The 27,630-nt window shown below is 49.4% G+C and overlaps 1 protein-coding gene across 2 annotated transcripts; it reads right to left on the bottom strand.

Annotated features, from left to right (window-relative positions):
- Positions 1 to 6,098: 6,098 nt before the first annotated feature.
- On the bottom strand, positions 6,099 to 19,480 carry FABP6 (fatty acid binding protein 6). 2 transcript variants are annotated; one of them, XM_032403467.1, is made up of 5 exons: positions 19,459 to 19,480; positions 11,186 to 11,263; positions 9,816 to 9,991; positions 8,458 to 8,547; positions 6,167 to 6,220 (listed from the first exon to the last, which is right to left on the bottom strand). In XM_032403467.1, exons 2-5 carry the CDS (start codon positions 11,250 to 11,252, stop codon positions 6,167 to 6,169), a joined length of 387 nt encoding a protein of 128 aa, XP_032259358.1. In that variant the 5' UTR covers positions 11,253 to 11,263; positions 19,459 to 19,480. The 2 variants fall into 2 exon arrangements, with proteins under 2 accessions (XP_032259357.1, XP_032259358.1); XM_032403466.1 differs by lacking the exon at positions 19,459 to 19,480 and having other exon boundaries at positions 6,099 to 6,220; positions 11,186 to 11,336.
- Between the last annotated feature and the right edge of the window lie 8,150 nt (positions 19,481 to 27,630).

The following is a 27,630-nucleotide window of genomic DNA, read 5'->3' as shown; positions in this document are numbered from 1 at the left end:
AGAGGCCCTGGGCTTCTGCCTTCCTTCAGCCCAAGGGATCTGCTCATACTTCTCCCACACATGGGTGTTCTGTGTTAGATTTTGTTCGTGCCCATGCTGGGCAGTAGTTCAGAAAGCTTGAAAAAGCCCAGAGATGGCTTTAAAGGCCCTCCGGGGCTGACAGCTATTTCAGTCCAGAGATTTTCAAACATGAGCAAGCTGCACAATGACCTGGAGTCTTCCCCAAAAGGAGTGGGGCCTGGGAGTCTGCATTTTTAGCTGGCTTCCGGGTGACTCAGATGCGTGTTTTCTTTGACGTTCCAGCAGAGGACTTCATGCAGGACCTGGTTTCCGGCCCAAAGGACAGAGTAAGGAAACCACATCCCAGTCTGAATTTCTGAGCCACCTGAGTTCTAGACGTAGACCTTGTTCCATACTTAGCTGTTTTTTATTCTATGCAGTATTTCTTCAGCCAAGCCATGTGAAGGCTTGGGACATGCAGATCCATTTTCCAGGGACAGCCTGCTTCCTCAGGTTTAACATCATAAGTGCCTGGATTAGGGTTGGGGTCAAGGTTCCACTTCCTCATGCCCTTGGGGTTCAAAGTCCACCCCTCCAGAGCCACCTGTTCTGTCACCCGTATGCTCCTCTCCCTTCCGCCTTTCTATCTTCGTTTCTCAACCGGGCTCATTCTTGCCCCCTAGAGGACATTTGGTAATGTCTGGAGACATTTTTGTCTGTCACCACTGGGGTGGGGGGATGGCAGGCATAGAGCGGGAAGAGGCCGGGGACGCTGCTGAACATCCTACAGCCCAGGACGCCCCCCCAAAAAAGAACTGTCGAGCCCCAAATAACTGAAATAGCAAGATTAAGAAGCCTCAACACGTGTTACCTCCCAAAGAGGTCTCTGTAAGAACCCTAGTCACTCATTACTCTTTTTATTTTCTTCATAGCTGTTAAAGCTATCTGAAATGATCTTGTTAGTTTGCTTACTTGCTTTGATGTTTGTGCCCTCAGCTACTTTCCCCCAGTAGAACATGAAGAATATTACCACTTGGTGAGGGTGGCATGAATCATAGCTGTTGGCATTTATTGAGCATTTACTGTGTACAAAGTGCTATGCTAAGGAATTTGCTCCTATTGTTGATAATCATCCTAGTAACCCTATAATGTAGGAACTATTATTAGCTTGTACAGATCAGAGAACGGGGGCATAGAGAGGTTATTTGCAGTGGGGACCTCAGGAGCCACAACTCAAACTCCGGCAGTCTGAATCTGCCCCGCCGCTTTGTAGTACCTCAGTCAAGGGCTTTGAATGGGTAAAAGGCTCTGTGATGGTCCCAGCTGGCCACCTCGCTCACCTGGTGGGGAAGACATGACAGCATAATGGATACGGGTTCATAAAAGAAAAGGGTTGCCAGGCATTCATACTCCTGATTTACAGCGTGGCAGGCGTGCTCTCGGAGCGCACTCGCCAACAGACAGAAATACAGAAACGGCTTCTTGCACATCTGCCCCAGGCTAACGTGATTTACGGCTCCATCTCTCTGCCCCCAGCAGGCTCGGATGTGGGAGGGGTTCCCTGAACCCCATCTGAAGGTGGAGATCTGGGACCAGACTTGGGGTTTCCCCAGAGCATCCCCTGGGAGGGACCCTGCCTCTGGGCTGGCTCTGGCAGTCCCTGGCCCCACGAGCCTCGGAAAGAATCTTACCAGCCCTCATTCACCTCATTCTCTGTTCCTCAGGGAAGACCTTTGTGACTTGAATTTCAGCAGAAAGGCCATAGCATTTCACAGGAGTCTCAAGTCCAGATGCCCACCAGGACCAGGCAGGTAACGTAGTGGACCCAGCTGGGTGACTGAGACAGCGTGACGTGGTGACTACTGCATTGAAACCAGTGTCTCCCTAATGGATACGACTTCTCCTCAGCTCTGGTCAATTATTACCTTTCAGGGGTGTAAGCTCTGCAGTGCTGAACCTTCAGATTTCCAGAACAACTGGAAATCTGTCTTTCCTAGGAAACCTACTAATTTTTCATTTAATTTAAAATTAAATTTAAAAAATTCTTAACACAATAGATGACCAATAAAATACATTGTAAGTCAGAATAGTTCTTGGGCTGGAAGCGTGAAACTTCTAGTATATAGGCAAGAGCATTGGGCTTCAAAGGTGGAAGGTCTGAGTTTGTCTGCTCTTAGCTAGATGACCTTGGAAAAAGCCAGCTCTCCTCTCTCAGCCTCTGTCTCCTCATTTATAAGGTAGGAAGGCTATCAGCTTGGGTTTATGATAACTAAGCATGGAATGTACAGTATCATTATTCAACAATGAGTTCTATGAGAAAGAGTGTAAATAAGTGGGACACAGGAGAGTCTCTGGGCTTCACTTCTGACCTAGCTCTAGCTTCTAAGGAAGAACTCGAGTGGTCTGGCTTCTGCTGGGCCGGCTCTGACCAGTGTTTCAGGCTGCTGCCCTGGCCAGGGACACAATGGGCAGGATATATAGGAAGTCATGCTTTCTGCAAAAATGGGAGGATTGGGACCCGAAATAGTCTCCAAAGTCATGTGTGGCTAGCCGGGGAGAACTTCACAGTGACAGGTCGCTGGTCTTCATCCCTAAGAGTACAGTTCAGGAGGACTGTGGTAGGGCCGGGGCTATTCTTTTAAGAGGACCCTCAGGAGATGCTCATGCACAGCCAGGTTTGGACCCTTCTCCCTGCTCTAAATGCTCTGACGCTGTGTGTGCCCGTTCTCCCCAGTAGAACCTCCAAGAAAGGCCCTTATAACTGTTTAATGAGCACTTAACGATGTTCCAGGGCCCGTATTTGACACTTTGCTCATGCTCTCTCACTCATTTTCCAGACAAAGACACTGGGGTTCCGTCAAGGTCTCAATATGCGCAACTGGTAGGAATTGGCTTCAAATTTAGAACTGCCTGACTGAGGAGCCCATGTAGCCTCCAATGCCATGTTACCCCTAGATGACACATACACTCGGCCACCAAAGCCCAATCACTCAGGATCTCACTGCCCGCCCTTCGCCCCGCCCCCCAGCAGACACGCCCACTTTGGCGTTCTCAGGGCGGCAGGTGGGAGGTGGAGCGCCACCTAGTGGTGGTCTTTAAAGATGCTTTGGTAAGCCGCTGCTTTCGCCAGATGAGCTTGGTGGGAGGCAAGCAGTTGCCCTGCAGAGTGAAAGAGATGACTCGCAAGGGTCAGGATGAAAGTCACGAAGAGCCTGGAGTACAGGGCCCCCGAACTGAGGCCTGTGGAGTGGGGAGTCACTATAGCATCTCGAACAATGCAGCAAAGTGGTGAAGCTCCTCTAACTTCTAGGAAGCCGTGGACATGGGTTTTTACCCTTTATCCTTGCAACTCCCTTGTGACCCAGGAAGGAAAGGTCTTCTTGGTCCATTTTACACACGGACAAGGTAAGACTCACAGAAAGCCAGCAGCTTGGGCACGTGCCTTGAGTCAGTGAAGGAGGCAGCTAACCCTCTCGTCACGCTGGTTGAGAATGATGGTGGTGATGGTGGAGGTGATGGTGGCTGGTCATGGCGGCAGCTGCTAATATTTAGTGAGCTTGTAGCATCACAGCTCTCTAGGTAAGTACAATTATTATCCCCACTTTCAGGTGAGGAAACTGGCTCAGAGGAATGGGTGAACTTACCCCAAGGGGACACAGCTTCTAGGCAGTGGAAGAGGGATTCAAACCCTGGCAACAACGTGTCCTCAGCGTCAAAGCTCTTAACCCCTGTCCCTTCTACCAGCTGAGGAAGCCTCCCTGCCAAGATGCCAGCAAAATGGATGCTTTACTCCAGCTCCCCTTACTCCATCCACCCCCCATAAGCTGGACTGAGAAGCTGTGGCCTCCATCAGGTGGCGATACCCAAACCCACATTATTCTCAGAGACCCTCTCTGCCGTGTGACCGTGGGCAAATGTCTTCCCCTCTCTGAGCCGCTGTTTCCATATCTGTGAAATAGAGAGTTCAAACTAGTTGAGCTCCGAGGTCCTGCTATTCTATGCGTCTGTGACTCTATAACAAGACTGGCTTAAGAATTTCTCCCCTGCTAACAATTTGAATTTGTCCTTGAATCAGTTGCCAAAGTAAAAACAGTCTCTCTCCTCTCCTCTCCTCTCCCTCCTCCTCCTTCACCCTCTCCCCGCCTCCCTCTCTCCCCTCCCCCTTTCCTCTCTTCTCTCTCCTCTCCCTTCCTCCTCCTCCCTCTTTCTCTCAATCTCTCAATTTTCAGCCTAATTATGGTTAACTCTCTGTTATTTAGAGACTTATTATCCAAGCTCATTATGAGTAATTATTCAGTCTGGAGGGGAAACAGCAACACTGCTAGTTTAATTTAATGCTTACCTAGTTCACTTAATTAGCAATAAGTCTTGGCAAAACGATGGAATGCACGGGGTCCTGGCTTGGTGGGGGGTTGGGGGGAGGCTGAGTGCTGTTCTTGGGAAGATAAACAAGTTTCAGGGCAGAATGTGGGAGGAGGCAGGAGGGAGCAGCCTGTAAGCTGGCCCGTGCCACCTGTTCAGGCTGAGGATGGCCTGTGACAGTGAAAGGTTGTTCATTACACGGGCTGGAAGGGCCTTGGGTCAGGTAGCACTGCTGTGTGCTAGACCCTGTGCAAGGCACTGAGCAAACCTTATTTCTAATGCCCCGTATCTGGGACTTGGGCATTCAAGGTAATTTAGATAATCGGCTCTCATAGCAGTACGTTCTCTTTTCAGTAGCCTTGCAGTAATTTTGGTTTTGCCAAGGACAGTGTGGCCCATTGAATGCTGCTGTGTCTGTTACATCTCTGTCTTCACTTAGGGACGCCACAGGCTCGGGGCTTTGGGCAGGCAATAGGATCTAGCTGTTGTTCAGCTTTGGCTTTTTTGATAGTTTTCATCTACTTATGGCAAATGATGTTGAAATATAGAAGTGGTCTAAAGTTTCCATTGCAGCAAAAATAAGTGAATTGTCAGACAGAAAAATATGGGGTAAGAAGGCAGGGTGGGGTCCTTGCCAAGGAGGAAGGAGAATGGAAAAAAGGACTGTTCGGTGCTCTGGGTTAGGGATTATCTAGCCAGGGAGCAAGCTGCCACCCCCCCCCCCCCCCCCCCCCCCCCCACCCCGCCCACTCCCATGCCCTGGAGAGACAAATAATCACACAGGGATTACCCAAAGGCTGCCTCAGGATCCTGGACTCGGCTCCAGGCACCCATTAGGAGGTCAGAATGACCCTCCCAGCCACCTTCCCCGGCCAGCCAAAGCCCCTCACAGTTTCTCCCAGGCATCGCTGTCCAAATTGGGACGTCCCAGGCCCTTCTTGTCCTTCTTGTCACTCCCATGGCCCCTTTGCCATATAATACTCTCTCATTTCTCCTCAGTCCCTCATTGGTCCTCCTGGCCCCCTGTTGTACCAGTGGTTAAACTGAGGCCCAGAAGGATGCTTCCACAGCCAATTAACAGCAGAGCCACGGCCATGCCAAAACACCTTTCTGGCCAAGTCCTGTCTTCCTCCTTCATCTGCCAGCCTTGGAGCCCAGCCGCAGGGCCCTCTCCTGGAAGTGCCACTCCTCCTACCCACCATCTGATACACCTGTCCGGTGGCCCACATGAGAGTCGGTGTGTTAAAGGAGCCCTGTGTCTCTACCCACAGAGAGGTGGGTGGCAAGGTGGGGCAAGGGTGCACGGAAATGTGGCCACCGTGCTTCTCGAACACCAGGGGGCCGGGAGTATTGCAGTCCACATTCAAGCCTCCCTCTGCCATGTTGCAGAGCCCACAGGGGTCTCAGGGCCAAGGTTTGGCCTGTGTAGCTATCCTTGGGCCTTTCCCACCCCTACCCAGCTAGAAACTGCCCAAAACACCAGAAAATAAAAACAAAGACAAAGAGGTTTGGACAAACAGAATGTTCTTTTTTTTTTTTTTTAAGATTTTATTTATTTATTTGACAGAGACAGAGATAGCGAGAGCAGGAACACAAGCAGCAGGGGTGGGAGAGGGAGAAGCAGGCTTCCCCCCAAGGAGGGAGCCCGATGTGGGACTCGATCCCAGGACCCTGGGATCATGACCTGAGCCGAAGGCAGACACTTAACGACTGAGCCACCCAGGTGCCCCAGAATGTCTGTTCTTATCCCAGCTTTCCTGGTGGCTCTGTGCCCCCACCCCCCACAAGAACCATGCCTGGTTGCTCAGGCCAGCCTCTTGCTCACACGCTCATAGGTCACGCCTCCGATGGTGGAGATCTGAAAGAAGCAGCCAGAACAGAGGGAGTCAGTGCAGGGACCCCTAAGTGAGATGGAGCACAGCTGGGGGAAGACAGGCCTCTAGTCCCAGCCCTGAGCGGAAGTGAGCAGGTTGCACCCGTTCTCTGAGCCTCAGTTTCCCAATTTGTTATGCAAGCCCCTGTGTAGACTCAGTATGGCAAAAGTGCTAAACAGATGTTAGGGCTGATGTGGCTCTTCGTATTGTAACCTTCCATCTGTCCACTGAAATTCACCTACTCCAGGCACTTCCTTTGTGTTACCCCATTTAATTCTCCCAACGACACAGTAGGGTTGTACCCATTGTACAGATGAGAACACTGAAGTCTAGAGGAGTCAAGTAACCCCTTTAAGATCTAGAGGCCACACTCAGCCTCTGCACCACACAGCATTTATGGGACACCTGTGCTTGGTGATAGAGTCCCTGCCCCGGGGGAAGGCAGGCAGGGGGTGCTGTTCAGTGAAGGTGCTGTCCTATGTCCTGGGCTCGAGGGCCTCGAGACCCACTGTCAGGGGGCATGCGAGTATCGTGAGTTGGTCCTGATAGCCAGCAGAGGAGGCAGCCTTCTCACAGGAAGTGGGTGGGTGGCAAATGTCATCTTTGTGAGCAGTTCTGTCAAGGGCGGCAGTGTGAAGTGATGTGTGATTTGCACCTGGAGCAAGATGGAGTAGAGAGAGAGCTGCGAGCAGGGAGGAGGCTAGGCCTTGGTCTAGGTGATGATGAGAGCATGGCGAGGGGTGCTGGTGTTGGCCTGGAGAGGGAGGAGGCATGCCCACCTAATGCACTCCCTGTTGGTGGAAAAGGACAGAGGTGTCCAGGGTGATTCTGACAACCCTGGTCAGGAGCCTCTAGGCATCAGGAAACAGGATTGTTCAGTTTGGGAAGATTGATCCTCCTGTTGGGCACAAACCTGCTTCTGGTTCTCCTACCCTGGGTGCTCCCCACACACCTCACAGGCCGTGAGCTTTGCTTCTGGGAGTCAGAACCCACTGGCTGACATTTAATGTAAAAATGTGGCCAGAGCTTTTATCAGATTTTCTAAGAGGTCAATTTCTATCCAGGAAAAAATGGATAGTCAATTTTGTTCTTTTATATATATATTTTTTAAATACTGTGCATCTCTTTATTTTTAGTTTTGTGTGTGTGTGTGTGTGTTTGTTGTTGTTTTTAATTAAAGACCCACTGGCCTGGGCAGAGCTGGCAGAGAGCCTAGTCTAGAAGTCAGCCAGTGGGACCTGCCTCCACCACGAACTAGCTGTGGGGCTTTGGACAAGTGACTTGTTCTCTCTGAGCCTCAATGGCCTCTCTGTAAAATGGGAATAATGGGAGGTCACTGAGTCTCTTGGGCCTCTAGACTGGGTTTGGGATGAGGAAAACAAGGAAACAAGAGGGGGAGAGAGAGAGGAGAAGAGGGGAGCAAGGAGGTGGCAAACCCTACCTCCCTCATCACTTCCCTTCTGGAGAACCTTGGGGAGGGTAGACTGGACCCCAGGGAGCTCTGGCCCAGGACATGGGCTCACAAAGGGAGAATGAAGTGTGAAAGAGCCTACTTTTTGCTTTTAACTTCACATCCATTTCTTTCACCTGGGGAAAATTCTGGAGCCCCAGGGGAAGAAACAGAAGGGATGTGAAGTGAGAGCAGCACCTCCAATCTGTGGTTATAGAGCACCAAGTGTGGGAAGGGTCCAGCCGCAGATGTGTGTGTTAGCCCTGCCAGCCTTTTTTAAAAGGTTTAATTCACTGCCAGCATTTAGTAGTCTGGAGGTTTCACAGAGAAGTGCAAAGTTCCAGCTTCTCTTGAAAAATCAGAAGATCTAGCAGGAAGGGCCTGAAGTCCCTTGGGGAGGTGGAACAGCATGGTGGCTGCCCTTGCGGGGCCCACCCGGACTCCCCCCTTCATTTAAACTCTGGGGAGGGTCCCAGGGGCTTCCACGCTTGGGCCCCTGAGGCGGCAGAGTCCCTGCCGAGCGCCAGTCCCCAGCACTCTCAGAGAAGCTAGGTGCCCTCCAGCTAACCACTCAGCTCCCAGCACCTCAGTGTCCTCACCTGGAAGATGCAGAGAAAAAGCCCTACCTAGCAGGTGATCGTGAAGGTCGAACGAGACGATGTCCCCCAGGCGCTCAGCACAGAGCCTGGCACGTGGGAAGTGCCCCGAGAGCCAGGGCTGGAGGCAGGAAAGTGTCCTCATCATTGTCCCAGGAACCAGCAGGACACTCACCTCCACCAGCTTGTCGCCCACGATCTCCGAGGTCTGGCGATAGTTGGGGAACTCCACCGCAATCTTCCCACCCTCCATGTGCACGGTGGCCTGGAAGCGAAGCATAACACTGAACCTGAGCCAGCAGAGGCCCCCAAACGCAAGCCAGCCCCCGAGGGAGGAAGGGCTACCCGCAGCCCCCACAGCAGTCCCCTCTGGGATTTAACTGGCCTTGGAGATACGAGATGACATAGATCCACAGGTACAGACAACACGCACAAGTCACTCAACCTTGCTGTGCCTCAGCTTTCTCACCTCTAAAATGAGGGTCGTAACTGTACCTCCTTGAGAGTTCTTATGAGGATTGAAGGATTTCTTAGGACATATGGAAAGTGCTTAGAACAGTGCCCGGCCCAGGATGAGTGCTCCTTGTTAACTGTGGATTGGGTTATGATCCTCATTGTTAGGATGATGATGATGTCATGCAGAATGTGGACTGCAGCATTGTTTGTAACTGTAAACAACCTAAATAGCCGTCCGGACTCTCCACCGGTAAGTAACTTCAATATCTATCGAGCAGGGAGTGTGAAAGGAATGATAGCATTTCCATACTAAAAGATGCTGTGCAAGCAATAAAAACAATAAGACAAATCGATCTGTGCTGACACAGAACAAGATCCTGAGAAACTGTTAAATTGTTAAAATCCACGAGTGACAGAAGATGAACATTAGGACCACTTATTCTCTACTGTGGCAGCCTAAGGAGCAGAGTAGTCATGGTCATGCCTGGGGGCGATAGAGGGGACCCAGAATTGGTGGAAGATCTGCGGGAACAGGCTGGGTAGGAGAGGACAGTCACCTTTCACTTCTTTCTTATGTAAGATTGCAGTTTCGAACCCATGCGAGTCCGATTCTAGGGCTGAGCTTCTCTAGGCTACACTGGAAGGCAGCCCGAGCAAATGGTTATGCTCTCTGAAGCCAGGCTGCCTGGGTGTGGAGGTCTGCCTGTGCTGTGTGACCCGGCAAGCCGCCGAACCCCATGGCTCAGCCTAACTCCCTCATCTGTAAAATGGGATAGTAACTGTTGCGACTTCGTAGGATTCACTGCAGTAACATGTGTGAAGTATTCAGCAGGTGTCTGGGATATATTAAGTGCAAGTGTTAACAATTTTTAACAGTTTCGTTACAGTGTCTGTTATTGACTGTAGCATTAAGAACCCGGAGTGATTAACTTGCTGAGTAACTCAAGCGCTTAAGGCTGGAGGCTGGACTCTAGAACTGAGCCTCAGCTTGGGGTGCAGCCCCAGGGGACATGCTTGAGACCAAGAAGTTAGCCAGAGGCTTGGGGAAGGAGGGCGGGGCGGCCAGTGGCCTCTCACCTTGAACTTCTTGCCCCCCATGGTCTCCATGTCACACTCCTTGCCGATGGTGAACTTGTTGGTCATGGAGCGGCCGTCCGGGTAGTGCTGGGACCAGGTGAAGTTCTGCCCGTCCTGCTGCACCTCCGTGACAGTCTTGAAGTTTCGGCCCTTTTCGATAGCATCGCTGGGGAGCCCTGGCCCAGGGACGAGTAGAGCGGCATGTAAGAGCTGCTTACAACCTGTGGCTCTGGGAGAAGCCTTTCCTCCCTGGTGGCTGGCTAGCCCGATGGTTAGGAGCACAAATCCCAGTTCTACCATGAACCATGAGCTGGGATGCGTCACTACCTCTCTGAGCCCCAGTGTTCCCATCAACAAAATGGGGGTAATAAGGCCCATTTCACAAGGCTGTTGTGAGGAGGAAGTTAAAGTGGTTGTGTCTCATAAAACTCCTGGCATGTAACTGACATTAAGTACTAGCTGCTCTTCTGATTCTGATAGCACCAAAACACAAACACGACGGACGCGGCCAAGCTCACCAAGCCCCAGGATGAATGGGACCAGCGAGCCTGCCTTCGAACACTGCTGTTTCACAGATGAGGCAGGCAAGACCCAGAGCAGGAAAGGGGCCTCCCAGCACCTCCGTGGAGGCTAACAGCTGAACCAGATCTACCACGGACACTGGAGCCCTTCCAATTCCACACGAGACCGTTGGAGGTGAAGCCAAGTCACTGTCCCTTCAGGGCCACTCCCAATAATGGACTCAGAAGGGCTCTTGTCTCCCCAAGGCCCCTGCTCTCAGGGCCTCTCAGGTCCCCCGGGGCCGTCCTCTGACTCTTGACAATGGCACTCCCTCCGACTTAGAGCGTGCCCCAAGATTTCTGCGGGACTGTCAGGGCCACTGTCCCATGGGTTCCTCACAATCGGTGCTGCAAATGGAGCAGTGAAGAGGAGCGGCATCACTGATCTCGGCCCACAGTTCCTAGCGCAGTAAGAGGCCCGCGTTTGTTGAATGGCCAAATGAGTGCATGGCTTGTCAAACCTGGCCTCTATAGTAACCCCTTGGTCATCTCTCCCCGGGCACCACTCATCATCTCATCACTGGGTCCTGGGTGCTAATGATCTCTGCCCCTAATTTACAGTGTGACCTTGGGCACATCATGCTGAGGCACCCCATCAGGAACGTCGGGCTGGCCCTTACCTATAGCAGGTGTTCAGTATATGTCTTGAATGAATGAATAAGCCAATCAAGCCTGCACCTCACCATCTACTGGCTGTGTGACTCTGGACTAGTAACTCAGCTTCTCTGGGCCTCAAGGAGTTTGGGTTGGTGGCCCCAAGCTGGCTGTGACAAACTAGCCCAGGGAAGGGGACCTCGTGCACTCACTCACCAAGGCTCTTCATGAACTCGTTGTAATTCTTGTCACTCTCGAACTCGTACTTGCCACTGAAGGCCATGCTGCTGGGAGAGCCGGAGGCCGGAGGGCAGGGGGATGAGGAAGAAGGGTTGTGGTGCTGAGGGGCCCGGTGCCCCAGCTTATAAACTCTGCCACACGCTGGGGCTCGGCCCCTAAGTCACTCCACCTCCCCCTCCAGCCCTGAAGAGGAAGCGTTGCCTGTTTTATGACGGGGGCAGGACCCAGCGGAGCAGAGCCCTGAGGTTATTCACCTGGGGGAGTGCTGGCTGCAGGCCCTTTGCCACTCCCAGCAAGGGCGATGGCAATGCCAGAGCGTCCGAGGTCTCAGCCGCCTCTGCCCTCCCTCCCTCCCTTCGTCCTTGCTCTGTCCTCCAGCCATGCTCGCCTCACCCCTTATTTACTTGTTCACCCCCCCATTCGTCGACCAAAGCGCATCAAGCACCTGCTGCATGCGGGGCTGGCCCCGAGGCCACACGGATGAATGAGACATACACCCTCCCCCCAAAGAGCTTCCAGTCTAGTCCGGAGATGAAACACAGGCCTGCAGAGAACCCTTGTGCAGGCAGGATGTGACAAGTTCCTAGACAAATGCAGATGCGTGGCCTGGGCACAGAGAAGGAGCAGGGGGGCAGCTGGGGGCCGGGATATCTTTGCATAGGAGATGGCATTTGATGCTGGTTTGGAAGGAACCATAGGACTTGTATGTTTAGAGAAACAGAGGTTGGAGAAGGCGGGGAATATAGGGAGACAATACTCTAGGATGAGGGAACAGTGTGATGAAGGTGGGAAGGGTCATGATGGAAGGAAAAATGAGTTTGACTGCAGCAAAGAGCACTTGAAGGAGAAGAGACAGAAGCAGGGTGTGGATAATGCCAGCAAGTGAAGCAGCAGTCCGGGGGCCCAGGGGGCAGCTTGGAGCAGGGCTGCCAGGGGCACTGAAGACCCACCACAGGCCGGGCGCAGGCCAGGAGCTCGGTGGAGTGTGTGTTGTTCGAAGCTCACAACCAGGAGGGGGGGCGTTCAGACCCCAGACATCCAGGTCCTGTCCCGCCTGTCTTGTGGGATTGCTCCCCGGATCAGACTGAGGACTCTCCTTTTTCTTATTATTAATTATGGAAATTTCTGCAAGTCGGTCTCCTTTTCCAGAATCAGCTCTTCGTGAATCCCGATCATTTCTTTCTTTCTTTTTGAATCCTCATCATTTCTATCTAAAGCAGAACTCACCACAGATCTGGGACTGAGTGATTTCTGAGCAGGTGAAACCCACTTTGCCCCATTTTGCCAGTGTTCAGTCTCCAGTCTTGGAATTCTTTACTCCTGCCAGGGGTCTTATTTTTTTAAAAAACCATAAACACACACACATACCCACACCCACATCCTCATCATCATTATCATTATCACGGGTTTTCTGATAAGTTATATATATTAACATTTCATAACTCAGAGCAAGTAACAGTCCTGTCACTTGGCAGAGATGGCCCTTAATAGTTTGTGTCTATCCTTCTAAACTTAAAGCATATACATATACTTCTTCTATAAATGAGACTATATTGTTCTGTAACTGAGGGTTTTTTTTTAAATTTTATTTATTTATTTTGAGAGAGAGCACAATCGGAGCCGCAAGCAGAGGGAGAGGGAGAAGCAGACTCCCCGCTGAGCAAGGAACCCAGTGTGGGGCTCGATCCCAGGACCCCAGGATTATAACCTGATGATTAAGCAGATGCTTAACCGACTGAACCTCCCAGGCACCCCTGTAACCTCGTTTTTATATAATGATATGGGTACATGTCTGTATCATGACATAAAGGTAAATCATACCCCTTTTAATAGCTCCAGAACGTTCATAGTCTATTGTCTGTATGCTGTAATTTACATAACTATTGTTATATAAACATTATGTACATGTTATGTAACAGTATAACTTGATCTTCAGGTTATTTTTCTAAACTTTTTCTATGACAAATAACTCTGAGATAAACATTTTTTTTTTCAGTCTTAGACCTTTACAATCAGCAATTAGTTCTTATCTACATTAACTGTCCATAGATTTTCAAAAGTGGTGACAGGTACTTAGGTAACCACCATATAGAGCTTGTTTGGTGATTCTTCATCCTCGCGGTGTTTTCTGGACAACCTCACATGGAGACGGAATGGAACATTCCTTATTCCTTTGGCCCAGACAGTCTTGTTGAACCTGGTGTGAATACACACATCTGGAGCTCCCATCTCTTTCATGGCAAATTTCCAGATCTCTTTGAGTGCCCTAGGGGCACGCTTCCTGAAACTCACGCTAGGATGTGCTTGTGAATGGTGATGGTATGTTCTCTGGTCACTACCTCGTTGGTGGCAGAACGGCCCTTCCGGCCACGCTTCTTCGCGGGAGCCATTCTGCTGGGCCCTGGTTGGAAAGCTGAGATAAACCTTCTCTTTCACACCTCAGTACACATGTCAGATTATTGACTAAGGATGAATTTCTAGACATGAAATCCCTGGAACAAAGAGGTTTTGTATTTATGTTTACATCTGTTACTCTGCGGCCTGTCCGAGGGTCTCCAGCACTGTCCGCTCCTACCTAGAGCACGTGAGGATTCCCCTCTCTGATGCTAATGACGGCAGAACAACAGCTATAATTAAGCTAACATTTATCAGGTGTTTATTATGCACTGGGCATGCTGCTAAGTGTGTTACACACATTATCTCATTTATTCTTCAAAAAGATTCTATGAAGTAAGAGTCATTTTCCCCATTTTGCCAAGGAGGAACCAGGGCTTCAGAGAAGTAACTTGCCCAAAGCCACAGAGCCCCTGTGTGGAGTTCCTACTTAGTACCACAACAACTGTCAATAGCGTTTAAAGACATTTCCAAAAATCCTCCATAACCCATCGCCCTAACTCAGTAAGTGTTATTTTTTTTCTACTTTCTTCCTCCCTCTTTCGCTCTTCTGTCTCCTCTCTCATCCTTGTTTTCTTTCTCACTGACCCTAATTATGGCAGATAAATAAGAGCTATAATCACTATGTAAATGCAATACTCCACTCTCTTTGCTCAGCATTAGTTTGAAAACACAGTCCCATGTTTCCATAAAGCTGCCATGTTTATTATTAGAAATGGATGTATAATGTTTACTGTTGGACCTTTGGTGGGGCCCAGCTTACCCCATTAAATGTGAGACCACAGTGAGTTTCCTTATATGATTTTTTAGAAAGCATTTCCTTGAACTAAAACCCCAGGATGGAATCACAAAGTTATGGGATCTGGAACATTTTGTTTTTAAAGATTGATTGATTTGAGGTGGGGGGAAGGGCAGAGAGAGGGGGAGAAGGAGAGAAGCAGACTCCCCACTGAGCATGGGGCAGGGGCTTAATCCCAGGACCCCAAGACCATGACCTGAGCCGAAATCAAGAGTCTGACGCTTAACCGACTGAGCCACCCAGGCGCCCTGAGGTTGTGTTCTTTACAGCACGGTCTTCAACATACGCTGCTGAGGTTGCAAGAAAGGAAGGCTTGTGAAAAATAGAAATTCCTGGGCTCTGACCCCCAGAAGTTCTGGCTTGGGTGTGGGGCCCTGGAATCTGCATTTGCTATGCTCCCAGTGCTCGTGCCGCAGTTACCCTGAGAAGCTCCAGGCCAGGGGACGTGGAAAAGAGCCGCAGGATGGACCAGACAGCCTCTCTGGGGCCCCACTTAACTTCCTTTCCCATTGACTTCCTTCTGCGTTGTCAGAACTGTTTTCTCCTCAATAGCTACTCATCCAAGGTCAGCATCAAAGGCAGGACAGGTGTGGTGGGGGTGTGGGACAGGACGACATTGGCAGCGGGACGCCTGACTCAGCGGCGCTCCTTTTCCCTTCACTGGAGTTTATGAGCGCATCTGACCCTCCATCCCTCCTCCCACCCATGCCCTGCCCCTTTCCCTCTTCAGCTGGGGTCCACCTGTTTGTTCAGGCACTCATTGAGGACCTTCCAAGAGGGGTAAATGAACTCAAACTGCCTCCATATCACAGTGAGGTTTTATGGGGCAATTGAACTAACAGAGCGACTCTACCCCGGTGGAGATCAAGAGGAGCCCCAAGGCTAATGCATGCCCCTGGGCCACCCCAACTTCCCACCTGGACTCTGGCTCCAGCCTCAAATCAGCCACCATTATTCTGAGAGTAACTAGCCTAGGGAGTGAGAAATGCAGGTGCTTTAGTCCACGGTTGGAGGAGAAGCCCTCCTCCTAACCTCCCCACCCCAGGACCTTCTAGCACCTTACCTGGAGTAAGTGATTGATCAGGGTTACACATACCTTAACCAAACCTCCTTCCTCTTCTTTCCTCAACAAAAAATCTGAAATGCTACTTGGGGTTGATCCTAGAGTGTCAAGGCTAAATGGGATCTCTGAGGGCAATTTATTTCTTGATGATTTTCCTAGCTCTGCTCTCAGGAGTCAGAGGCTAAGAAATTCAGCATTCCCTTGGAACACCCAGTCAGTACTTTGTTAACCCACAATTTGAAGCAGAAGTGATGGAGACTCTGAGACCCGGAGGCCAGAGTTTGAATCTCAGATCTGCCACTCACTGGCTGGGTGACCTTGGGCAAGTCATTTATCTTCCTGTGTTTCTGTTTTCTCATGAGTTAATTAAATAAGTTAATTTCTGGGCGCCTGGGTGGCTCAGTCAGTTAAGTGGCTGCCTTCGGCTCAGGTCATGATCCCAGGGTCCTGGGATCGAGTCCCGCATCGGGCTCCCTGCTCAGTGGGAAGCCTGCTCCCCCGTCTGCCTGCCACTCCCCCAGCTTGTACTCTCTCTCTCAAACAAATAAATAAATAAGTTAATTTCTGTAAAGCATTTTTCACAGGGCCTGGAGTACCTCATTTTGTTGTGCTTTGCTTTATTCTGCTTTGCAGATGCTGCTTTTTTTTTTTTACAAAACCCTGTGTCAAGCAAGTCTACCCTGGTCCTATTTTTCCAACAGCATTTGTTCACTTTGTGTCTCTGTATCACATTTTGGTAATTAAGTCTAGCAATATTTCAAACTTTTTCATGACCATTATATTTGTGATGGTGAGCTGTGTTCAGTAATTATGACTCACTGGAAGCTCTGATGATGGTTAGCATTTTTAGCAATAAAATGTTGTTTTTTCAGACAGCCGCTACTGCACACTTGGTAGACGACAGCATAGTGTAAACATAACTTTTATATGCACTAGGAAACCGGAAACTTCACTTGACTCGTGGTGGTCTGGGACGGAACCTGCAATACGTCTGAGGGTTGCCTGTGGATAAAAGAGTGTTAGGTAAATGTCACCAGGGCAGGTCAGCTGTGTAGCTTCAACACTGCTGTGTCTGGTCACCAGCTTTGCAGTCACAATCACCTCCCTCTTTGCTAAGTGTCACAAGCCCCAGAGTGTGGTCTTCATTCTTGTCTGTTCTCGGAGCGCTCACTCCCCTGGTGAGCTCACCCTGTCCAAGGCTTTAAAGACCATCTCTATGCGGATGCCTCTCCAACTGTTTTCTCATCTCAGACCTCCCCTGGAGACTTATGTCCAACTGACTACCCAATAGCTCCACCTCACGTCTTATGCCATCTCAAACTTAACATGTCCCAAACCTCTGGTCTTCAGCCCTCAACAAAGCCTCCTCCTCCCTTGGCTGCTCCAGTTCAGTTGATAAGGAATCTCAGGGGCCAACATCTATTCCAAATCTGCAATGTGCTAAATGTTTTACAGGAATTAGCACTCAGTTCTCCCAACCAATTGGTTAGATAGGTCCTGATATTATCCCCCACTACATAGATGAAGAAATGGAGGTTCAGAAGTGTCACACTCAGGTGGTAAGCAGAGATGACAGTCTGGCTTTGGGTCCCTTCCCTCATGTCTTCTAACTAAATGCAGCAATTTAGTTTGGATGCAGCCTCCAGAACCAACCGATTCTTGGAGATCACTATTGCTCCTGCAGTACTTAGAGAGTGATCTCAAAGTGCCAGACACCATGCTGAGTGTTTGACACATGGCACCGCGAACTTCCCAAAGAGCTGTTATTATCCCTATTTACAGAAAAGAAAGTCTAGGCTCAGAAAGGTTAGATGACTTGTCCAAGGTCACACAGTTTGTTGTTGATGACGCTTGGATCTGAACTCAGTTCTCTCTGACCTGAAGGGTGCTTAACACCACTGTGGATCCTGCCAGATCTCTGATGAAAGCAGAATGTCAGTCTTTGGTTCTAATGTCAGAGTCATGACCCATGCATTCGTTAATTATTTCATTCAGTATACATTTCCTGAGCACCAGGCTATGTGTTAGGGAGCAGCAATACACAGCAAAAGAAAACAGTCCCCACCCCAATAAATGAAGCTCCAGCCTCCCAGATCATCCCCTTTGCCCCATTCCACCCCCTAATTTTAGCCTCACTTCCTTTCTTATCCAGCCCATCAATGCATCACTTCCTCTACCAGGACCCTCAATGTTCATTGGTTACTTTGGCTTCCTAGGCCCCATCCTTGAAACCCGCCCCCCAAATTGTCTTTCCACCTCCCATCTCCAGGACTGCTGACTACAACCAGAAGAAAAGACCCAGTGCAGGGGAAGGGAGGGCGACACCACAGCAAAATCATGGTCGTCCCTCAGCTAGGTTTTGAACACTCAGCAGTCCTTCCCTCATCACTTCCCACCACCCAAGTCCACTCCAGCCCCAGCCATCACTTTAGTGACCATATAATAATCCACAGTATGGATGTATCACTTTGTGATACAACTTGTCCAACCAGTCCTTATTGTTGGACAATTAGGTTAGGTAGGAAAAAGTACATAAATGAGTGGGAGACTCCATGATGTGGAGAAAACAAAAGCATTATTGAAGACCATGAGTTAATATGAATAGTATTATTTGAAGCAGGTGGGATGGGGCTGAGGTTCTGGGAGAGGTTCATGGGTCATGAGATTTATGGCAGAAAGTGAGCTTCATAGAGGTCTGTGAACCAAGCCAGAAGGCAACATTTTGTACACATCTATGAATGTTCTGGAGTGGGTCCATGGCTTTCATCAGGTGTTCCAAGGGGGCCTCCCCAAAAGTGAAAGGCCACTAATCTGGTCTATAATTTGTAACATAAGCTCTGATCAGAAAGGCCAGGAGAATTTATTAAAAAGATCAGTGAAGGGGCCCCTGGGTGGCTTAGTCGTTAAGCGTCTGCCTTCGGCTCAGGTCATGATCCTGGGGTCCTGGGATCGAGCCCCGCATCGGGCTCCCTGCTCAGCAGGAAGCCTGCTTCTCCCTCTCCCACTCCCCCTCCTGTGTTCCCTCTCTCACTGTGTCTCTCTCTGTCAAATAAATAAATAAAATCTTAGAAAAAAAAAGATCAGTGAAGTAAAAATGTGAGTTTAAGTCCCACAAAGACCTGGGGTCAAATCCCCGCTCTTCAATTTCAGTTGTGTACCTTTGAATAAGTTACTAAAAATTTTTGAGCCTTTAAAATAGGAATTTAGTGGCACCTGGGTGGCTCACTGGGCAGAGCAAGCAATTCTTGATCTTGGGATTGTAAATTCGAATCCCACTGTGGATGCTGAGATTACTTAAAAAATAAATAAAATCTTTAAAAAAAAAAAAAGATATTCATGGGTCATAAACCAGTACAGGTGGTGCCTGGGTGGCTCAGTTGGTTTAGCAGCTGCCTCTTGATTCCTGCTCAGGTCATGATCTCAAGGCCCTGGGATGCAAAGCAACACGGGCTCCGCACTCAGCGGGGAGTCTGCGGGAGGATTCTCTCCCTCTGCCCCTCCCCCTGCTCACTCCCTCTCTCTCAAATAAACAGACAAACCAGCACAGGACAGTGACCTCAGAGAGGGTACTGGAGATGAGATGGGGAGTCCTATAGCCTTCGGTCTGCAGGGCAGCCTCCTCGCTGGAGACAGTATTCGGCAGACAGGAAAACCCTTATTTTCTGTTTCTGCTGTGTCTGCCGGTTCCGCTCTATTACTGAGTTGATGGAATGTCTGACTGTTGTAGACACAGCACTTCAGGTTGCAAATAAAGAAACCCACTTGAGCTAGGCTAGGCCAAAAGGGGGGACGTATTAGGTTGAACCATACATAATTGCTAATATTTGCTCTTCTTGACCTTTAAAAACAACAATTTCATATGGTTCAATCTTAATGTATGGATGCAGGGCCAACTCGGGGAACCCAAGTGGTGGAAATGGAGTCAGGCGACACGAGGAACTAGGACCAGGAACTGGAAAGCGTCAGGAGCCAGTCTCTCTGGCATCAGGTGCAGCTTCTCTCTGTGTGTCTACTTGATTCTCGCTTCCTGCTGTCCTTTCTCTCCTGCCCACCTGCACCCAGGCCCCCCCGGGCTTTCCGCGCGACCAACAGAAGCTGGGTCGGGAGACATAATCTGATTGGTCTGTTGTGAGTCAGGTGTCTGCCCTGGTCCAATCATCTGTGGGCAGGGAGGCAGGGGTCTTTAGTGCAAACAATGAAAACAGATGTGAGCGGAAAATAAACTTACGGAACAGATGTAGATTAGATCACAGAGCTTTCAGGCTTGGGAAACAAGCCGGGACAGGAGAGGATAAGCAGCTGGAACCACAGTCGCAATGACATCACTGCAGTGGTTTTGTTGGGATCTGCTGGACTGGACAGTTTGCACCCCTATCAACGGCGACACGGCTCGCTGGCTTTGCAACCACCATTCCCCTGGGCAGTGGGTGTGCCCCCCTCAGTCCCCCCAGCCAGAATGGAGTTTCTCTCTTTAAAAAAAAAAAAAAAGATTTTAGGGGTGCCTGGGTGGCTCAGTCGTTAAGCGTCTGCCTTCGGCTGGGGTCGTGGTGCTGGTGTCCTGGGATTGAGCCCCGCATCCGGCTCTCTGCCCGGCGGGAAGCCTGCTTCTCCCTCTCCCCTTGTTTATGTTCCCTCTCCCCTTGTTTATGTTCCCTCTCTGGCTGGCTGTCAAATAAATAAATAAAATCTTAAAAAATACATTTTTATTTATTTGGCAGAAAGAGAGCACAAGTCGGCAGAGCGGCAAGCAGAGGGAGAAGCAGGCTTCCCGCTGAGCAGAGAGCCAGACTCCGGGCTCCATCCCAGAACCCCGGGATCACAACCTGAACCGAAGGCAGACGCTTAACCGACTGAGCTACCCAGGCGCCGCTGGAATGGATTCTCTTGCCCCTGCTTCTTGTGCCTCCCCAGCTGCAGAGGAAATGTCCCAGTGGGAGTGTCTGATTGGTTGAGCTGAAGTCATGAGCAGACACCCCATTGCCACTGGGTGATGAGAATATGAGTATCTGGCCTGTGCAGCGTTGTATTAGGAAATGGACCCCACCTTCCACCAGAACCCATGCAGTGTGGAGTTCTCTAAACATAGATGAGGGTGCAGACACTCCGTCCCACCAATGGGCCCACTGCTCAGGTGGAGAGGGACAATTTTTGAAGAAGGGACTGTGGGATGGGCAGATGCCCAGAAAGTGTCCACAACAGTGACCTCTCCCCCAAGGTCCTGCCCAGCTCATGTGCTGTGTTCTCCAAGAAGCCTTTTTCTCCTCCCATTGTAGTCCACCCTGGTCAGGCTTGCTTCTGCTTAGAACCTGCATAGGAGGGCACAGGATAAAATTGTTACTGTTGCGTTTCTATCTGAGATTGAAGCAGCTGGAGGGCAGGAAGTTTGCCTTAGGCCTCTCTGTGATCTGTACAACAGCTGACCCAGGGAAGACCTGTAGTAAGGACTTAACCAGTACTTGTTGGTCCACTCAGGCATTAGTCAGGGCTCCTGCAGATAAAGTAACAGACACTGATTCTTAGTGATCAACGAACAAAAAAGGAATTTCTGGGGAGGGTACGGGTAGCTCATAGAAAGGATGGAAAAGCTAAACCACCAGATCTCAAGATGGCACATAGCACCAGAGAGCAAGAAGGAAAGATGAGTTTAATCACCTTCAGCCATCCTCCATCCTTACAGCACTCCACTTAAGACTCAAATTCCCAGCTTGGCCAACTGTTGGCTGTATCACTTGGGCAGGTGACTTAATTTCCGTGCTTGGGTTTCCACATTGGCAGAATGGGGCTACCACATTGGCAGAATGGGGCTAACAATCAAACCCCCCTCCAGGCAGGATTGGGTAACTCCATACATAAAGGCACTCAGAAAGGGGACGGCACCTGCTCTTACAGAGAAAGGGGAATGCATGTTCTTACAAGAACTGCAAGTCCTCTCTCTGATTCCTTAGCTACCTAGGACTGGAAAAGAAGATTGCTCACCCCCACATCTGCCGGTCTAATCCTGACTGGGACCACGGCCAGGGAGGAGGAGGAGGAAGTGTAGGAGGTAGATCCAACAACATCCAAGCAACCTCACCTCCACACTTACAACCAAAGCAGCCCATGACCCTCAAAAAATATTGCTTCAGGCCAGAGGTCAGGTGCCAAAAGGTCTTCATCCAGTTCCCTGTGCAATTATTCATCTCCCCGTCTCCTGCCTCTGGCTAACTGTGATTAATGCCTATGGCAGTCACAGGAATAGCTCCTAATGAATTTCTAACGAACTCATTTGGTGTTAATGCGGTGTGTAATTCCGCAGGACGCTCATTATAATTTAGCCTTATTAAGTCTCTAGTTATTGCGAACTACTATTGCTCTAAGCTCAGAAGCAGGAGAAAAGTAATTATCTGGAGCAGGCAGTTAAATTATGAAAAGGATTGGACATTCAGAGAAGGCCGACCAGTGGCTACTCCTATTTTTTTTTCTGCTTGGGGTATAATGCTCTGTGCGAGGAACCGGCTGTGCAGGTCTTTGAGCTGAGGCAAGAGTGCCCTCCCTGACTTCATATTCTGTAATGTCAGAGCTGTGCAGGCTACAGCCTGCGGGGAGCGGGGGGAGGGTCTTTAAGGCCCATCCAAAGGTAGCCCTGCCCCCAAATGGTCCACTTGTCTACTGCTTGGGTCTGAATTTGCACCATAGGGGTGGATTTTTGCCTTGGAGGCACGGTTGCATGTCGAAGGTGCCCTATGCCACACCTCAGAGTTCACAGAGGGTGACAGATAGGCTATCTTATCTGAACATCACGGCATCCCAGTTATCGTCATTAAACTCCTTTGACAGATAAGAAGATTGAAGTGCACAGAGGTGAAGTCACTTCCCCAAGGTCACTGGGTGCCAGAGTGGTGGCAACAGAACCCGCATCCTCAGACCCCCAGGTGAGCTCTCTCTCCAGCTCACCTCTCGTTTTACCGCCTGGCATGCTTCTCATGCACACGTGACTCACATCTCCCCCCTAGATCAGATGTCCCTTGAGGTTGGAGCTGTATCTATGACCCCTTTACCTGTTTGGCCTTGGTCCAGAGGGATGGGCTGCCAGGGCGGGCCCCCTGAAGACACCTGGAGTATTCGCTCAAGCACAAGCTGATTCAGTTCTCTTCCCACCTCTCCCTGAAATTTTCTCCCGGTTTCTCACAACCAGCTTTATACTTTTAGCTAAAATGTAGATTAAACTTTTTTTAAAGTTTGAAATCATTTTCTCCTGGAGATAAAAGTAACCCATGCTATTTGCCTAAAATTCAGAAAAATGCAGAAAAGTCTAAAGAACATAAGGATCATCTGTAACCCTATCACTCAGATATAACTATTGTGTAACAGTTGGTATAAATATCCTTTCAGCCCTTATGATATACACATATAAACACACGTAGGAACATTTTATTCATAACGGCATCTACTCTATGTATTTGTATACACTATATGTATATGTCCTATTTGGGAAATTGCTTTTTTTTTTTAAGATTTTATTTTTAAATCATCTCTACCCCCAACGTGGGGCCTGAACTCACAACCCCAAGATCAAGAGTCACACGCTCCACTGACCGAGCCAGCCGGCCAGATGCCCCTGGATATTGCTTTTTATTTAAACTTAGGAACATGAAATTTCTGAAAGATGAATTTACATTGTCAAAGAATAAAAGCAAACTTCAGAATATTCTTGGTAACTGCTCTGGGTTATGAGACGATACAAAAGAAAGGGAATTTAGAGAATAAAGCCCAAATCACCTCCTACACAAGCCGGAAAAGAACTGTACTTATTGCTACCTTATCTCCCACAGTATCTCGTTCGTCAGTGGCATGGGAAGAGCAATGGGTGGAAGATGAAGGTCTGAGTGCAAAGTCACATGGCACCAGGGGTCAGGATCAGTGGATGGGCCATGGGAGTTTAAAGGTAAACCCAGGGGCCTGATGTGGCCCTCGCCCAACTCCCCAGCCTCATTTTCTGTTGTGCCCTCACTCTGCTGCAAACTCATTATCACTGGAACCGCCCACACTCACTCTGCCATTTCCCACCTTGCCTTTACACATACTTCTCTCTCTCTCTCTCTCATGCCCAGTGGCATAAATGGTGAGAACTCACTTTTGTGCAATACCTAATTCGATTGTTTGCCTAGGAAGTAAACAAAGAGAGTTCCTTGGAGGGCCAAGTAGGTTTTGTGTCAATATGGAAGGAAGTGCTGGGTGGTGGGCGAAAGTTTTCTTTCCCCTTTGAGGTGGAAACAGACTCATCCTGGCCTTCCTTGGTGCTGTGTTTAGTTTAGCCTCCATGACCAGGGAGCTGCTATACACACCTAAGCCACCCTGGGATTGACCTCCTGCTTCCTGCACTGTGTTCTGGTCTGCAAGTCCCTCTTTCCTAACTCTTTCCAGAACTTTCTGTCAGTCTCGGGTGAGGTGCTGTTGGCCTCTGCCTGTGGTCTCTCACCCTGCTCGCATCTAAGCAGACCCCTGGAGCTGTGGGTATGTTCATCGTGGCTGTTCAGACATGGGAAGGAACGGGTAAATTCATGTCGATGTCAGTGTGACCCGTATGTGTGCCCTTTGGCTCTCTGTACAAGTGTGCATTGCCCAGGTGCATGTGTGTCTGCGATACTATACTGTAAGGGGGATCGCACGCATGTGTGAGAAAGTGTATGTATATACATATCTGTATCCCTGTATCTCTGTGTGTATGAGAACGTGTGCTTTCCCTGTGTAGAAGGGATGTATACACGTGGACTATTATGTACTTGGGTATACATATGAAGCAGAGTGCACATATGCTCAGCTGTGGTTTCTGTGAAGAGCTCTGGATCTGTTTGTATACAGGCATGTGGGAGTGTTTGTTTACTGAAGGGAAGGGAGATATTAATTGGATGCCTAGACTACAAATAAAAACAAATAAAGCAAATAAAAACCCTCAAACAATAAAGTTATTATCTCACACAATTGGAGTTCCAGAGACAAGGAAAGGACTCTCAAGTTGACTGATTGCATTGATCAAAACATCTTTAAGAACCTGTTCTTTGCACCTCTCGACTATGTTTGAGGCTGTATCCTTCTGGTCACAAAGTGACTGCAGCATTTCCAAATCCCACACTCAGACACAAAGAATCCAGTAACAGATAAATGCAACTCTGCTTTGGCGGTGACTTTCCTAAGAAGGAGGAAGCTTTCCTATTCCCCCCATGTCTCATTGGCTAGAACTTGGTCACATGGTCAAAACTAAACCAATCTCTGTTAAGAGGACTGAGACCACCAAGTTCCACTTGAACTAATCAGGACCCCCTTCCTGGAGCTGCGGATGGAATTAGCTTTTTAAAGCACACGGCTGGGGTGTCTGGGTGGCTCAGTCAGCTAAGTGGCTGCCTTTGTCTCAGTCATGATCTCAGGGTCCTGGGATCCAGCCTCGCCTAGGGCTCCCTGCTCAGTGAGGAGTCTGCTTCTCCCTCTGCCCCTCTCCCCCTTGTGCTCTCTCTTTCTTGCTCACTCTCTCAAATAAAAAAATCTTAAAAAAAGCACAGGGCTGCTTAGAGGAATATCAGTCATTTGACAGAGTTCTGTCAGGACAACTAATGGGTGGGGCACCTGGGGCTCAGTTGGTAGAGCTTCGGTCTCTATCTCTGGGTAGTGAGTTTGAGTGCCACGTTGGGTATAGAGATTACTTTAAAAAATAAAAAACAATAAATCTTTAAAGATAAAAAATAAAAAAACAGGGGCGCGTGGGTGGCTCAGTTGGTTAAGCATCTGCCTTGGGCTCAGGTCATGATCTTGGGGTCCTGGGATCTAGCCCTGTGTTGGGCTCCCTGCTCAGCAGGGAGTCTGCATCTCCTTCTGCCTCTCCCCCCGCTCGTGCTCTCTCTCTCAAATAAATAAATAAAATCTTTTTAAAAATAAAATAAAAAACAATGTTAAAAAAAAGACAAATGGGAATGGATGTTGGGTAGACAGTCAATAGTGTCTATTACAAAGGTGTGTGTGTGCGTGTATGCAAGCATGTCTGTAAGTGTCCATTGTGTGTGTGAACATGGGTGACTATATAATATGTATGCGTGTTTCAGTTACCTATTGTTGCATAACAAACCATTCCAAAACATAGTGGCTTAAAACAACAAAACTGTGGGGATTCACAGTGCCCGGACAGATAAAACGTGACTTGTAGATGCCTCCCTGGATGAGACTAATTGAAGAGCAAAGGAGGAGCGCCCTGAACGCTGGGCCTCCTTTGAAGTTTCTTGGCTGAAAGCAGCCAGATTCTTACTGCAGCTCAAGGTTCTCATCTAGGGAGTAAATACAGGCACCTGTCGTGGTCACGTACTTCACCAACTCCTTGCCTTGCACGTGGTGTATTGATTAAACTCACAATAAAAGCGGAGACAGAGCTTGGCTCGAGGCCTTTTGCCACTAGAGCGTCTGGTCCCCAGGCCCTCTCGTTTCTCCTACTTTGGTGCCTGGAGTAATCTTTTTCATTCGCCGTCTCGGGGTTTGCTGGCCAGCCCGACACAAAACTGCATCAGCTGCCATGATTCTGTGGGTCAGGAACTTGGGCAGCGTAGGCCTGGGTGGCCATCTCCACATGGCCTTGTCTGTGGTGACTCACAAAGCTACGTTCCACTAGTCACTAGGCTGAGCTGGAAGGCGGAGGCTTCCCTCCCATGTTTGACCTAGTGCTTCTCTGCGTGGCTCCTCTCTCTTCTCACATGACGAGCTTGGGCTTCCTAACGGCATGCTGGCCTCAGGAAGGCTGAACTTCTTACAGGGCAGCTGACTTCCGACAAGGAGGAGGCAAAGGCTGCCAATCCTCTTCAAGTCTGGATTTAGAAATCTCAGAATGTTACCTCTACCACAAATATTCAAGAGGAGAGAGAGAGAATTTACCATTTGATAGGCGGAAAAGCATGCACATGCTGAGAAGAAAGGAATCCGCAGCAGCCGTCTTTGGAAATGATCTGCAACAGGAGAAGTATGTACTGAATGTGAAGGTGGGTGTGTCTGAGTGTGCGCGTTTTTGTCTGTGGGCGTGAAGGAGTGTGAGTCTGTGTCCGTGTGCATGTGTTACCCGCATGCCTGTTTATGTGCATGTATGTCCATGCGGGTGGGAACGTGTGGAGGAATGCGCATGCATGAAGCGTACGTGGGTACAGGTATGTGTGCGTGCACAGTGGGCAAAGCTGACGAGTTGACCTGCCCTGGCTGTGGACTTCCTGGGTGGGCACGCTGAGCCTGCAAATCCTGGCCCAGGTAACAATCCAATCATTACTAGAATTTTATCCTGGACTAGGAGGCTGTGGGTCCCAAGCCAGGCAGAAGACTCAGCCTTTACCATAACCCCCTAAAGCCACACTGCTAGCAGGGAGGAGGAGACCCTCTACCTTTTTTTTTTTTTTTTTTTTGCTTCCCTGAGATCCGGAGGTTTTCCACCTGCAAAACCACTGGCTCCGTGATCCCCTATCCCAGCCCTGCCTTTGGGGATGTAAACCTCAGGAAGGGATTTCAGAGACAGTGGGAAGCCCAAGGTCAAGGCTGCTCGCTGAACCCTTGGCTTCTCTTTCACAGCACATTTCCCAGTAAAGAAAATCTGATGGTGAGGCAGCGAGCAGGGAGGAAAAGGCATGGGTCGAGTGCTACCTTGTGCCGTCCCTGTGCGTCCTCTCTGGAATTTTACTCCGTCGCCACAGTGAGCTCTGAAGCAAGGACTCAGTGGGTCTTTTTACAGGTAAGGGAAAGGATGTTGAGGCATCCTAAAGTCACACCTTATAAAGAGCAAACAGGAATGAAGAAGAGGGGGATGGAAGGGAGAGAAGGTACATTTTTCTTTGGCCAATTCCTTTTCATTAAGGAGAGTCTTAAAAACTGGGGCGCCTGGGTGGTTTAGTCAGTAAAGCATGTGACTCTTGGTCACAGGGTCGTGAGTTCAAGCCCCATGTTGGCATGGAGCCTACTTAAAATAAATAAATAAATAAAAATAAAAATAATTTTTGGAGCAGGTAATATATTCCTATGTCTCAATATTCAAGAGTAAGAAAAGGGGCTACAAAGAAAATCCCGCCTCCACACCCCGGCCCCTCTGCCATTCTGCTCCCCGTGCCCTGCCCAGCCAACAGAAGGATCAGTTTCTTCTGTATCCTTCAGAGCAATATGATGCATATATAC

Source organism: Phoca vitulina, unplaced genomic scaffold, assembly GCF_004348235.1.
Source record: "Phoca vitulina isolate PV1807 unplaced genomic scaffold, GSC_HSeal_1.0 scaffold6, whole genome shotgun sequence".
In the NCBI taxonomy this organism is placed as follows: Eukaryota; Metazoa; Chordata; class Mammalia; order Carnivora; family Phocidae; genus Phoca; species Phoca vitulina.
The sequence above is the reverse complement of the archived record's forward strand: the minus strand, read 5'-3'. Positions and strand labels throughout refer to the sequence as shown.